The 13,165-nt window shown below is 50.4% G+C and overlaps 1 protein-coding gene across 10 annotated transcripts in view; it reads left to right on the forward strand.

Annotated features, from left to right (window-relative positions):
• The window catches only part of ZMYND8 (zinc finger MYND-type containing 8), a 134,075-nt gene that overhangs the window by 23,345 nt on the left and 97,565 nt on the right, over window positions 1–13,165 (forward strand). The window contains exon 1 of one of the 10 annotated variants that reach the window (XM_060119818.1): window positions 7,128–7,473. The exons of 8 other annotated variants lie outside the window; for them this stretch is intronic. Coding sequence is in view for 1 of the 2 variants with exons in the window: in XM_060119811.1 (XP_059975794.1) it covers window positions 7,554–7,632 (79 nt within the window). In the remaining variant the exon portion in view is untranslated. Of the gene's footprint in view, window positions 1–7,127; window positions 7,474–7,529; window positions 7,633–13,165 lie in introns of those variants that run through there. One more of the 10 variants, XM_060119811.1, reaches the window with a different exon arrangement.

Genomic DNA, 13,165 nt, shown 5'->3' on the forward strand with positions numbered 1-13,165 from the left:
CACTGGCTGGGGAAAAATAACCCAGAATGTGCTGGGCAGCCCTCTCCCCAGCCTTCAAAATGCTCTGCTGTGGAATTCATTTCCCTGTGTGTCTCCTCGCCTAAACTGGTTAGGGGACCAGGTCTCTCTGACCTTTTTTTTTTTTTTTTTTTCTTTTTGCGGTATGCGGGCCTCTCACTGTTGTGGCCTCTCCCGTTGCGGAGCACAGGCTCCGGACGCGCAGGCCCAGCGGCCATGGCTCACGGGCCCAGCCGCTCCGCGGCATATGGGATCCTCCCAGATCGGGGCACGAACCCGTATCCCCTGCATCGGCAGGCGGACTCCCAACCACTGCGCCACCAGGGAGGCCCCTCTCTGACCTTTTTAATGTGAGGCAAGTGATTTGTAAGTAGCTGCTCAGTAAATGCTTTTTGAATAAAGACTCTCTCCCAAGAAATAGAAACTAATTAAGGGAAGAAAATGGTTTATTGGATTTTCCTTTCAAATGATAAAATCAGTGCATCTCCTGGCAACAAACTAAACGAAGTATACAAAAAAAAAAGGCTAAAAATTCTCTGCCAGGTAACCTATGTTAACAGTTTGATATACTTTTCCCCTCTCTCTTAGAAAAATATAAACAAATGTATATACCATGTTGGGCTTGAACTGTCTAGATCTTGGCCATTCTAGCAAAGTATCCTTTATCTGTTATCCCTCTGTTTACCCTCGTGCCCTTCTATGCTTTACTCTGCCTTGAAGGGATTTTCAAGGTTACGTTTAATTATCTTGACAGTTAAGACTGATGGAAACCTTGGCAAATGGGGAATTTCATGTTCCATCCTAAGGGTGGGGGAAACAGCCTGGAGGATTGTACTGTGTGGAAATGGGGACCTTGTGTGCCTGGATCTTGATTTTGTTTGTTTGTTTGTTTAAGAGAAGCTAGTAATCTGGATTTCCAGATGCAGTTTCTCCTAATTTTTAAATATTGACAACTAACTTAAAATTTATTTATTTATTATTATTTTTAAATAAATTTATTTATTTTATTTAGTTTTATTTTTGGCTGTGTTGGGTCTTTGTTGCTGCACGCGGGGTTTCTCTGGTTGTGGCGAGCGGGGGCTACTCTTCGTCATGGTGCGCAGGCTTCTCACTGCAGTGGCCTCTGTTGTTGCGGAGCACGGGCTCTAGGTGCATGGGCTTCAGTAGTTGTGGCTCATGGGCCCAGCAGTTGTGGCTCATGGGCTCTAGAGTGCAGGCTCAGTAGTTGTGGTGCACGGGCCCAGTTGCTCTGCGGCATATGGGATCCTCCCAGACCAGGGATCGAACCCGTGTCCCCTGCATTGGCAGGCAGATTCTTAACCACTGTGCCACCAGGGAGGCCCTAACTTGCTTCCCTTCTAGATCACTGGTTCATCTCATCGGCTGTCACTCGGGCCCTCTTCCTAGTAAGGCTGACCGGGTTTGTCTTTCACCTCCTTAACCAGCCTCTAGTAACTCCCCATTGCCACACAGGAATGTGGGGACCGTCTTTCAAACCAGGCTGCTATTTCTTGGGTTGGGACCAGATATACTAGTAGTTGCTGAGAGCTGCTTGACAGATATCTTTCAGTTCTAGACTCTCAAGCCTGGTGAGATGCTTCCCTCTGAGAAGCCCGAGGGAACAAGGATAGAGACAGGAAAGAGCAGATGTAATTTCTCTCGACGCATGCCTTTTGAGTGGGACGGAGGGAAGATGAACTTGAAAAGTCATTTTTTACTTTCCCTTTTTGAGGCTGAACCCATATTGCTGGCTTCACATGGATAAGTACCTGCGTGATGGGCCTCTTGCTTTATCCTGCTGGGGCAGCGCTGGACAATCCAGGCAAGCATTAAGGGAGGTGTGGAAAAGAGAACCCCAGCCTTGAAAGGGTCTGATAAGAAAAAGGGCAAAGATGGGGACTTCCCTGGTGGCGCAGTGGGTAAGACTCTGCGCTCCCAATGCAGGAGGCCTGGGTTTCGATTCCTGGTCAGGGAAGGAGATCTCACATGCATGCCACAACTAAGAGTTTGCATGCCACAACTGAGGAGCCTGCCTGCTGCAACTAAGACCCGGCGCAACCAAATAATAAATAAATAAATAAAGTTGTGTTGCTGAAGAATTTTTAAAAACCCCAAAACTTAAAACTTAAAAAAAAAAAAAAAGGACAAAGAGTCTGGACTAAAAAATTTGGTTAAATGATCATCACAGTAGGGGGTCTCCCAGTGGGGAGAGTGTTTTCCCTGGAGAAAGTCATTCCTCTTTTCTAATGCTCAATGATAGCTCTCCCCAAGAAGACTGGGGAAGAGAGTTAGGAAATGAGTGAGTGGCCTGAGAAAACCCTCTCCTGAGTTTTCCCCCTTTGGTTTCTCAGTAATTGCGTTTAGCTGCAAGGCCCCATCACATTCAGGCTATAAATCCTCACTTAATCGCCTACTTTTGGGGAAGTGGGCTTCCCCAGAAAGGAGAATGGCTGAGTACCTGTTGAAAAGGGAGTTTCCACCTCTAGTTTCTTTCTGACCCTGGAATGGCCAGGCTCCCTTTTGTGTAATCTTCCCTGTCCACTTCACGACCCTACGGCTATCTTGGTTTGCCCGTCTTGGTTTGCCGGGACAAATTCTTAGACCTGGGAGGAAAAACTGGATTTTCCAGTGATCTCACTCTCATTTAGCTGATCAGAGGTTTGTTTGGGGGCTGCCTCTGAGCCAGACTGTGTGTCAGGCATTGGGCTACAGCAAAGGAAGTCAGAAAAACTGAGATCAAGGTCACATGCTGGAGGAGACACAATGAACAAACGAACCAGCAAAAAAGAAAATAAGTTGCAACAATTTTCAGCTGTAGAGGACCACAGTGAAGGGGGAAGGAAACCTACTTTTAAGATGATACCGTAAGAGGGCTGGAGACTTGGGGTGGCCACGGAAGGCTTCTCTGGGGAAGTGGCATTTAAGCCAAAAGTTGAAGTTGTCAACTATGGGAAAGTTGGGCATACAACGTTCTAGATGGACGGGTCAGCAAGGACAAATGAGCTTGGCTCGTTAGAGGCTGTTTGTGGTTAGGGTTGAGTGAAAGGAGGAGAAAAGTGGGTGGGGCCAGATCCCTGGAGGCGTGGTAGATTCTGATAAGATGCTGGGTGTCTACAGTAAGCCCCTTGGCGGGTTTTTTAAATTAATTAATTAATTAATTATTATTTATTTAGCTAGCTGCACTGGGTCTTAGTTGCGGCACGCAGGATCTTCGTTGTGGCAATGCGGGATCTTTAGTTGCAGCATGTGGGATCTAGTTCCCTGAGCGGGGATCGAACCTGGGCCCCCTGCATTGGGAGCACAGAGTCTTAGCCACTGAACCACCAGGGAAGTCCTCGCAGGTTTTAAGTAGGGCACGGCTTACTTTATTTAGGTTTGAAGAAGGCTACTAGCAAGGCCAAGTGAATAGTCCCAGGGCTTGGATCAAGGTGGCTACTGTGAAGGGTGGACTGAACGGGAACAGGCAGAAGTGAGGGTGGGCAGGGGAGGGACGGCTCTCTGCAGAGCGCTTGCTATGTGCCAGATACCACGTAGGCACTTCCATGCCTCCGTCCTGACCCTGCCGGGTTCAGCATTCTTCACGCACGTTGCAGATTATGGGGATTCTGAGGCCTCCTCTCTCCCAGGCTTCCTGAGCCTCATTTGAGTAGGGAGGAGAGGGCATTAGGAGGCATCCTGGGGTGGAAGGTCAATCAGCAAGGGTAGGGCTGGGTCTGTGGGCCACCACCTGGTGCTTCTGCTTTGATCTGGGAGGAAATCCTAAGCCCTGAGGGGATTTTGAGGCCGGCTTGGGTTGAACTTGTGCCAGCCTGGGAGGACTTACTGTGAAAGTTTGTATTTCCCATCAGTGAACCCCTTTCAGAAGCCTGTTGAGAAGGGCTGATCGGGCGCAAATCAGGGTGAAGATGCATAATGATTTGGGGAAACTGGCTTGAGATTGCTGGGTTAATGTCTTTTCTCCGCACTGGTGCCTCCCTCCCCTAAAGGAGAATTACCTACCGGTAATAACTGGTGGTGCTTTGATGAGCTGTTCCCTGTGAGTGCATTGCCTCCTTTATTCTTAACAGCCCTTTAAAGAAGAGTCAGTTACAGCTCTAACAGTTACATCTGAATTGACTGAGGCACAGAGAGGCTAAGTAACTTGCCGAAGAACACACAGCAGGCAGGTGACAGTGCTTGGATTCAGAGCTGGTGGCTTGGCTCCGGAGCCCACACCCTGAACAATGGCATTGTGTTGACAGTGGCCGGCACCAAACACGCCCTTAGTGATGGAGAATTACAAGGTGGCATCCCGGAACTCAGAGAAGTCACCTGACTGGTTTGGAGGGCTTTGGAGTGGGACCCAGCTGTGATGGAGCCCCCAGCATGCTGCTTTGACCTGCATGCCTCAAGACCACAGAAGATTTTGCCTCTCTGAGCCTCACCTATGAAATCGGTACAAAAACACCAACCTTGGACTTCCCTGGTGGTCCAGTGGTTAAGACTCCACGCTGCCACTGCAGGGGGCACGGGTTTGATCCCTGGTCGGGGAAGTTCTGCATGCCACGCGACGCGGCCAAAACAAGAACAAAAACCCATCCTTACGTCGTGGGATTTTGGGGAGGATTCGTAAAGTAGCTTCTTAATAAACATTAGCTGTGAATCACATGAGCCCAGTTTGAGAAGGAAAGAGGAGAGAGATTTTCCTGGCTACCCCTCTCCCTAATGTGTGTTCACAAATTCCCGGAATTTGTCCTGCTCAGCTTTTTGTCCATCTGTAATCAGTTTCTTATTCAGTATTTCTAGATTGAACATATTCTGTATTCATCCTGTATTTACTAGCCACTTCCTCATGGGCTTGTTTCTCTCTGGGCCTCAGTTTCCTCGTCAGTAAAATGAGGAGTCTCTGGTCCTGCCTCCTTCTAGAGCTGTGGTGAGGAGTGAGTCAATTGACATTTGTATCGGGAACAGTGTCTCACAGGTGATAAGTGGTCAACAAAAGGTAGCTGTTATTACTATTATTTGTTTCTGGCTGCCCTCCCACGGCAGGCAGGACCCTTCCCCAGGAGCCCAGATGTCTAGGAGTTGTTCAGTGACTATTTGTTGACTGACTGGTCCCATTGTTTTCTTCTCTTTGAAATCTGAAGTCAGGGCCGCCAGGTGAAACAGAAGGCACTATTTTCCTCTTAATGGTTGCAGACGTCTCTGTGGGTGGTGTATTGACAGAAGGTTAGACCTGCATGGCAGCTTGCTGGAAGTTTCTTTACCACCAGGGTTTCTCAACATCGGGTGCTGTTGACATGTCCTGGGCCTGATCATTCTCTGGGGTGGGGGGCTCTCCTGTGCACCGTGGGGTGTTAGCAGCATCCCTGGACTCTGCCCGGTAGATGCCAGTAGCAGCCCCTCTCTCTTTGCCTAGGGGCGACAACCGAAAGTGTCTGCAGACATTGCCAAGTGTCCCCTGGGGGGGACCGGGTTGAGAACCACTGTTTTTCACCGTTCTAGACACCTGAGCCCCTTAAAAGTAATACCTGATGAATGCGGGGGCGGGGTGGGGGGATGTTCTGAATTCCTTCTGCTTGCTGGGGGCTGGGGATGCAGACGTGATCCCTGGCATGTAGTGAGGGTCCCATAAATCTTGTTATCATCCATTTCTCCCCACAGTCATTTAAAAATACCTTAAATAGTTAAATACGTGACAGGGATCAGAAAGAATTCAAAGAGGAGTTCAGTGCTGGCTGATTTCCTGGATGTTCCTTCAGGCCTTTGCAAACCCAGAACCCACGCAGCTCCTATTTCTTTCACCCAGGTTCTATTTCTGGCCTTTTTCCACTTGAATTTTGCCCCAGGCCAGTACATAAAGACGTGATTCCTTCTCTGTTTCATTTTATGGCTGCATGTCAGTCCCCTATGGATGACATTGAAGTTGCTTCCCATCTTTGGCTTCCATCTAAGGTGTGTTGCAAGGGCTGTGCTCATCCATCCTTCCGTGCACTCTTAAGCCTGGGGACCTTCGTATCCAGGTGATGTTAAGCATCCTTTTGACCAGGGTAATTTGTGTGACATTCTGGGCCTAAAAATCTTTGCTTCCTCGAAAAAAGGCCATGCGGTGACTAGAGGGCTGGTCCCTTGTTCCCTGGTGTCTTCCCAGAGAATTTCCTTAGGCTTCGTTAAGGTGACTTTTAGAGAGGCCAGACCCCGCCCAGGACGTGTGGGGAACGTTGCCTGGTTATGAGCAGCAGCACCTCTTCCTGCATCTGCCCCCTTCGCTGCAATCTCTTCATCCCCCTTTCTTCTCCAGCCCGCTTTGCTGCTTTCAGCTGCTGCTGGCAGTCTTTTTGTTTTTGAACTGTCCCTCTGATGCTGTAACTCCCCATTGCAATTTGAAAGCCACCCACCAGCACCTGAACTTTCCAGAACCTGAGCTGAGTCCCTGCAGCCTAGATAATAGTGCACATGGGCTTCAGCCACGAGAACCAGGGCTTCCTGCGAGCTTGCTCCTCCGCCAGCTACCGTAAAGGCCAAAGGCAACTGGTTTCTCCACATTTTCTTTGTGGTGATTTGGCAGAGTTTCCAGGGCCTCAAATATGTACACAACGTCGGATGCAAGCCTTCTGGGCCTGGACCTGCTGAACGGGTGGGTGGGGTGCAGCAGTTTTTCTTGTAGGGAGTTAGGCCTGGCCTCCCCCTCTCTGTGTGAAGACCGAAAGAGCTTGGCATTCTGGAACCAGGAAATTCCTGTTGAGATGTCGTCGTTTTTTCCAGAGGGCTTCATCCCAGCTGAGGGAGGTGTGGGGAGAAAGGGCTACGTGGTGGCAATTGCCTCTAGATGTTGAGGCCTAAACAGTGAATTCACTTGTAAATCAGCCTCTTCTCCCTCGTTGGAAGCAATTTCTGTCTTGCCTGGAGAGTTTGGAAGTTTATCTTTTACATATGAATGTGCCCATTAATCACCACTTCTGCATTATTGGGAGGAGGGAGAGAGAGAGAGAGAGAGAGAGAGAGAGAAAAGTGGAGGGAGGCGGGGAGAGAGAGAGAGAGGGAGGGAGGGAGGAGAGAGGAGAGGGGTGGGGGAGGGTGAGGGGGGGAGAGGGAGATTGAGTTTGTGTGTGCACAGTGGGAAGATGGTTTTCTCATTTCTGGGAGAGGCACATCAGAACTAAAGATAATTGGAAACAATTATTTCAAAACACCTTCAAAATGCAAACCATCCCAACTTCATCCCCCTGCCGCCACCCGCCTTCTGATATGTGCACTCCAGCGAGTAGCACCACGGCAGCTTGTTGTGTTTATCCACATCAGCGAAATAAATGGCTCTTCGGTGCTCGCGCTGAAGATTTTCAGCTCAGCCGAGCTGCCGTCTGCCGAGGGTGGTAAATCAGAGCCGAAAGCCCAGGGACGCGAAGGCACGTCGCCGGGCCTCGGGCTGCCTGATTGCAGGGAGGTGAGGCTGTCCTGGCCGCGCTGGTCAGCCTGGTAAGTGGTGACTCTTAGCCTGTCGGCTGTGCTGCTTCCTCCTCCCCCTGGGAGAGGCTGCTGAGGATCCGGAAGCAGGAATGTGTGCCGTGTGGGAGCCTCAGTTCTCTTTAAAAGAGAGGCTAGGCCCTCAGAACAGCAGAGCTTTCTCGATGGCAGGTAAGCGCCCCGTCCCAGGGTTACCTGCCCCTCGCTTGCTTGGCCTCTGCGGTACCCAGCTTCCTGGTACATTGACATTTCCCCCAAGTTGAGAGTGACCCTCTTCCTCCACTGCCTCATCTCCATTCCAGCCCTTCTTTTCCTGATCTGGAAGTTCACAGTCACATGCGGGAGACCTTTTAGGAGCCCAGCTTAGGCCAGTGCAGCCTTTCCCCGGGGAGGCCCAGGCTGCGGCCCCGTCTTCCAGAGTCTGTGGGTCCAGGAGATGCTCCAAGTCAGCAAACTATTCGCCTGAGAGTTTCTGTCGCTTACGTGTTCCTTGTGGCTTGGACATTGTCTGTGGCAAGAAAAATGATGTGCCCTCCCCACCCCCATGCTTTGCTCCCGATTCCTCTCCTTTTCTGGTCCCGGGCCTGGAGGACATTCTGGGCTTTTGTTTCATTAGGATGTAATTACTGGCTGGAGAGGGCCCTAAGATTCCTGGGGAGGGAGGTCTGTTAAGGTACCCACTCTGTGTGTTTGGGAAACGCCTTGAAATGATGCACTGCGCTAGGCTCTGCAGCCCCTGGAGAGCAGCGTGTGGTCACATTTCGGGGAGGCCGCGGCGAGGGCTGGCAGTCACCCCGTGTGTCCTCGTGGCCGAGCCCGCACAGGCCTCTGCCCCTGCGCCTGCCTTGGCTGTTACAGGAGGAAACCTGGACTTCGCGCGGTCCTGTGGACGTGGAGAAATCGTGCCCTGGGCCGATTCCCGGCTCCACTTTACATAGGCTGGCGTTTCCGTAACTGAAGCCGTGGCATTGATTTAACATGCTCCTCGGAGAACTCAGGCTCTGCTTTTGGAGAGGGCTGGTGGTGGAGGAAGCAGAGGGGAAAGAGGAGGAGGAAGAGGAATGTGTGTGGCTTTAAAAAAAAGAAAACAGCTGCTGTTTATTGAGCGCTTCCTCTCTGCCAGGTATTACACTAAGAGCATCACATGAATTAACTCGTTTAATCTGTGGATAACGCCACGGGGTACCACCATCTCCATGTGACGGAAGGAAGAGCAGAGGCCCAGAGAGGTTGAGGAGCTTGCGGGGTGGCAGCAGGACTAGGTCCTGACCACTCTATATCCTCTGCCACCCGGCCTGACTTCACTGTCGGGTGGTGACCACTTGACTGTCCATCTCCAGCCAACCAATGGTTGGTCACCCTGCTTCCGTGGCCTTGGCTGCTGGTTTCGGGCCTGTTGACCGAGAGTCTTTCATTCAGCCCCTGTCCATCTTGCCATTGACCTCATCAAGGAAATTTAACACCCACAGAAACACACCACAGGGCCGGTCCTCCAGGCCCTGGAGTCCAGGGGAAGCGCCCGGCCTTCAGCTGGGGCCCGTTCTCTCTCCGGAGGAGACAATTCCCTGTAACTGGTGTGTCATTTCCTAGACTCTGGAGAAGGGCGAGTGCTGTGACTCAGGCGCCGGATGTGAGTGGGGGTGGGGTGTGCCTGGCCTGGATGCATGGACACTGGGAAGAAGTGTTGGAGGAGGGGAGATGGCCGCGCAGCACCCCCAGCCTGTTCTGTGGCGTAGACCAGCCTGTGGTGCCACCAGTGAAGGTCGGGAGGTGACTCTGCTTCCTGGGAAGCGCCTTTGGGAGAACAACTTGCATCATCAGCAAGTGACACACCATGATTTTCCACTTTTCTCCCGGTTCCTGGAGCTTCCAATCCCCACAGCCCACCGTCTGCAGCTGGAAAAGAAAAAGGCAAAATGAGAGTGTACTCTTAAAACATTTTGAGACCCTGAATTAGGAAGTCTTTGGGCTGCAGAGCTGAGACAAACCTCTCCCTGGGGTGAGGCCACCCACTGGGCCTTTGGAGCCGCACTGCCTGGGTTCACATCCCAACCCGGCTACTTGTGTGATCTTGGGTGGGTGACTTCGAGGGAAGGACGTGAAAGGCATTTTGAACAGGGTCTGGTGCATTGTGTGCAATACAGGAACATCTTAGCTGTTACTACCTGCGGCTCAGGAAAGCTAAGAGGCTGGGTTATCTTGAAGGAAGGCAGTCCCTTAGGTCAAGGGACATCTAGGAAGGCCTGAGCGGGATTATTTTTGGCCTATCACAAGACACAGGTTCAGGGAGGATGCCTCACACGCTTGGTTCCTAAATACCCAGTAGACCTCGCCCTATTATGAAGATTTCAGTGAATTGGCACCGGAGGGGAAAATGCTGCTGCTTCCTGCTCCATGCCAAGCTGTTTTCCTGAGTCACGGCTCTGGCCTTTTCTTCTAGACGGCTGTACTCCCTCGCCCACGTTAACTCCTTCAGAACCAGACTTATTTTGGGACGGAGGGGGTGGGCCAGCCCTGTAGAATCCCAGGTCCTGCTACTTGCCAGGAAGGTCTTTCAGATCAAGGGTGAACCGTTTCCCTGGTGATTCACTGTACAGTGGCTGTGTGTCATCATTCACGTTTATACATGAAATGCATTTAGAAATATGTCCCTGTCAGAATTAAATCATTAAAGAGGGGAGGAAAACCGCCCCCCCCCCCACAAAACCTTTGACTCAGCTTTCTGGAAAAGGTCCTCAGGGCAGCTTTGTTACCATGACGACAGCAAGGTTCCCACCCACCATTCTATCACCGGCCGAGGCCTAGCCTCCATTGGAGTGGGTAGGTTTTTAAGTTAGAATGCTGGCCTGCTGTTTCCTCTCTGGGAAGGACACTGAATCCAGCCAGCATTTCTCAGTTTTTCTCCCTAAGAGGCTTCAGTGAAAGCCTCTGCTGTTGACAGATGTGTCTGTTGTGTGGAATCTATTAAATTTCTACCCCTTGGATACAGCCACTGAATGCTCATTAACTCTGGAGGGAGTCGGTGTGTTTGTAAGCAGGAATGGAATTGGGGTTTTTCTCTTTTGCTCAGACTAGAGGGTTGGGGATCCTCTTAGGTATGGGCAGCCTTGGGGCAGACCCCTCCTCTCACTGAGTTAGACTCTGTTGCCCTTTCGTTGCCTGGTGGCCTTAGTGCTCAATGGCTTATGAGTATATTCATTTCTAGGGATCCCCCTGCCCCGCTTTCACACGGAATTAAAGAATTGCAAAGTTAAAATAGACTTTATGATCCTCTGGCCCTGTAGTTTTTTAATCTTTAGAGTTGATGTCTCCTGTGAGAAGGCGAAGGTAGGCTATGGCCCCTCTTCCCAAGAAACTGCATCCATGTACAGAACCTTGGCATGCGGATCATGGGGCCCTGAAGCATTTTCATGGGCTCCAGGTAAGAACTGGTCTGTTCCTTTTCTCCATCTCTCCTCCCAGTTTACAGATGTGTCCCTGAGGCCCTGAGAAGTAGGGGGTGTCGCCTGGGGTCATGTGTTCAGCTGTTTTCATTCTTTCTCCTTGCCTCCTTGCTTGGCTTCTTTCGTTTCCTGGGTTCTGAACCAACCCTACAGGTAGCGATGAGGAAGGAGAGGAATCTCTAGGCTGGAGAACTCACACTCCATCCCCCAAACATACAACCTAGAGCATCTTGAATTAGTGTGCACCTTAATCCTCCAGAAAGCTGGTTAAACCCCCGATCACTGGGCCCTATTCCAGTTTCTGATGCTGTAGATCTGGCGTGGAGCCTGAGAATGTGCATTTCTAGCAAATTTGTAGGTGATGCTGCTGCTGCTTGTGTGAGGGCAGCACTTGGGGAACCATCATCCTAGGAGATCTCAGCCACAGGTGACTGAATGACTTACACTGCAGTGGGAGGAGCTGGAGAGCTTTCTGGCCCCAGGGGTCGACCAGGTGTGGGCTGGGCTGTGGGTTTCGTCCACTGTGCCCCATGCTCCACCTCTGCGGTGCTCCAGGAGGCTAGTACCACTCCTGGTAGGGATTGGGAAGTATGTGAGGCACTTTTGGTTGTCAGTGTTTGGGAGCGTCAATGGCAGTGGGTGGGAGGGGGCTGAGGTTGTCCTGGCAACGGGGAGGAGCCGTCCCTGCCAAAATCCACTAGTGCTCTGTTGAGAAACATCGACACACTACAGTTGACCCTTGAAGAAGACGTGTTGGAACTGCTCTGGTCCACTTACACGTGGATTTTTTTCATTTGACCAGTGTACCCGTGTTTTCATTTGACCAATCTTTAAGCGTAGGGGAAAGTTTGTGTTTGATTACAGAGCACGGTATGTGGAATCACAAAAAACTAGGGTTTGAGTCCTGATTCTGTCCAGACGGCTTCCCGCCCTTGGGTGAGTCCTTTATCAGTTCCTTTGTTTTTGAGGCAGAGATAACAGTACGTGGATTTTCGACTGTGTGGAGGTCGAAGCCCAAACCCCTGTGTTGTTCAGGGGTCAGCATTACTTGTTTTTTCCCTGAATTTGTTCCTAGCTTTCCACTGGCCTGACGTTGCTCACGTGCTCTCTTTCAAAATCTGTCCACAAATGGAATAATACATGCGAAATCAAAACCTTGGCCCAATGGCTTTCCCTTTTTGCCTGGCTAGGGTGCCATTTCTTCTGAGATACATCTCCTTTGAGCCCCCAAAATGCTTTTCTTAAATGCCCATCCTCTGACACTTGAGCAGAGTTACCTGGGTTTATTAGATCCATGTAGAACAAATCCCAAACTCTTTCCTAGGGTCTGCACGCTCAGGCTGATCAGCCCCAGGTTTGTTCATTTGGCGACATTTTTTATCCTGAATCAGGTCTCTGTTATTTGCTCATTACTGGCTTTGGTTTGCACCTGCTGCTTTTTTATGTGACGCTGAACCTTCTATCCTTTTTTATTTTCCTTATTTTGATAAAGTAGTCCAGGCACATGATAAATAAGGGCACATGGTGGAAAATAATCCCTCCCCCACCCTTTACAAGCTCTCCTCCCCTGAGGCAACCACCGGTCTCCATTAAGAGCTTGTATTTCTTGTGTTCAACCAGGAATGTTTTAGGCTTATGTAAATTATGAATATATATAAAACATCTTTTTCAAAAAAAATTTAAAAAAGGAAAAAATAGCAGACAAAATAAAACAGAAAGATAAAGACAAAAAAAAAAGAGAAAAACAAAACCCCCATATTTCTTGGGCTGCGTGTGTTAGTCTGTTAATGGTGCTAGACATGCATTGCTTTTTTTGGGGGGGGGATAAATTTATTTATTTACTTTATTTCTGGCTGTGTTGGGTCTTCGTTGCTGCACGCAGGCTTTCTCTAGTTGCGGCGAGTGGGGGCTACCCCTCATTGTGGTGTGTGGGCTTCTCATTGCCGTGGCTTCTCTTTGTTTCGGAGCATGGGCTCTAGACACGTGGGCTCAGTAGTTGTGGCTTGCAGGCTCTAGAGCACAGGCTCAGTAGTTGCGGTACACGGGCTTAGTTGCTCCGCGGCATGTGGGATCTTCCCAGACCAGGGCTTGAACCCATGTCCCCTGCATTGGCAGGCAAATTGTTAACCACTGTGCCACCAGCGAAGTCCCAATACCATACTGTTTTTTTGTGTGTGTGTGTGTGTGGTACGTTGGCCTCTCACTGTTGTGGCCTTTCTCGTTGTGGACCATAGGCTCCGGACGTGCAGGCCCAGCGGCCA

The sequence above is a fragment of the Mesoplodon densirostris genome, chromosome 16 (assembly GCF_025265405.1).
Source record: "Mesoplodon densirostris isolate mMesDen1 chromosome 16, mMesDen1 primary haplotype, whole genome shotgun sequence".
In the NCBI taxonomy this organism is placed as follows: Eukaryota; Metazoa; Chordata; class Mammalia; order Artiodactyla; family Ziphiidae; genus Mesoplodon; species Mesoplodon densirostris.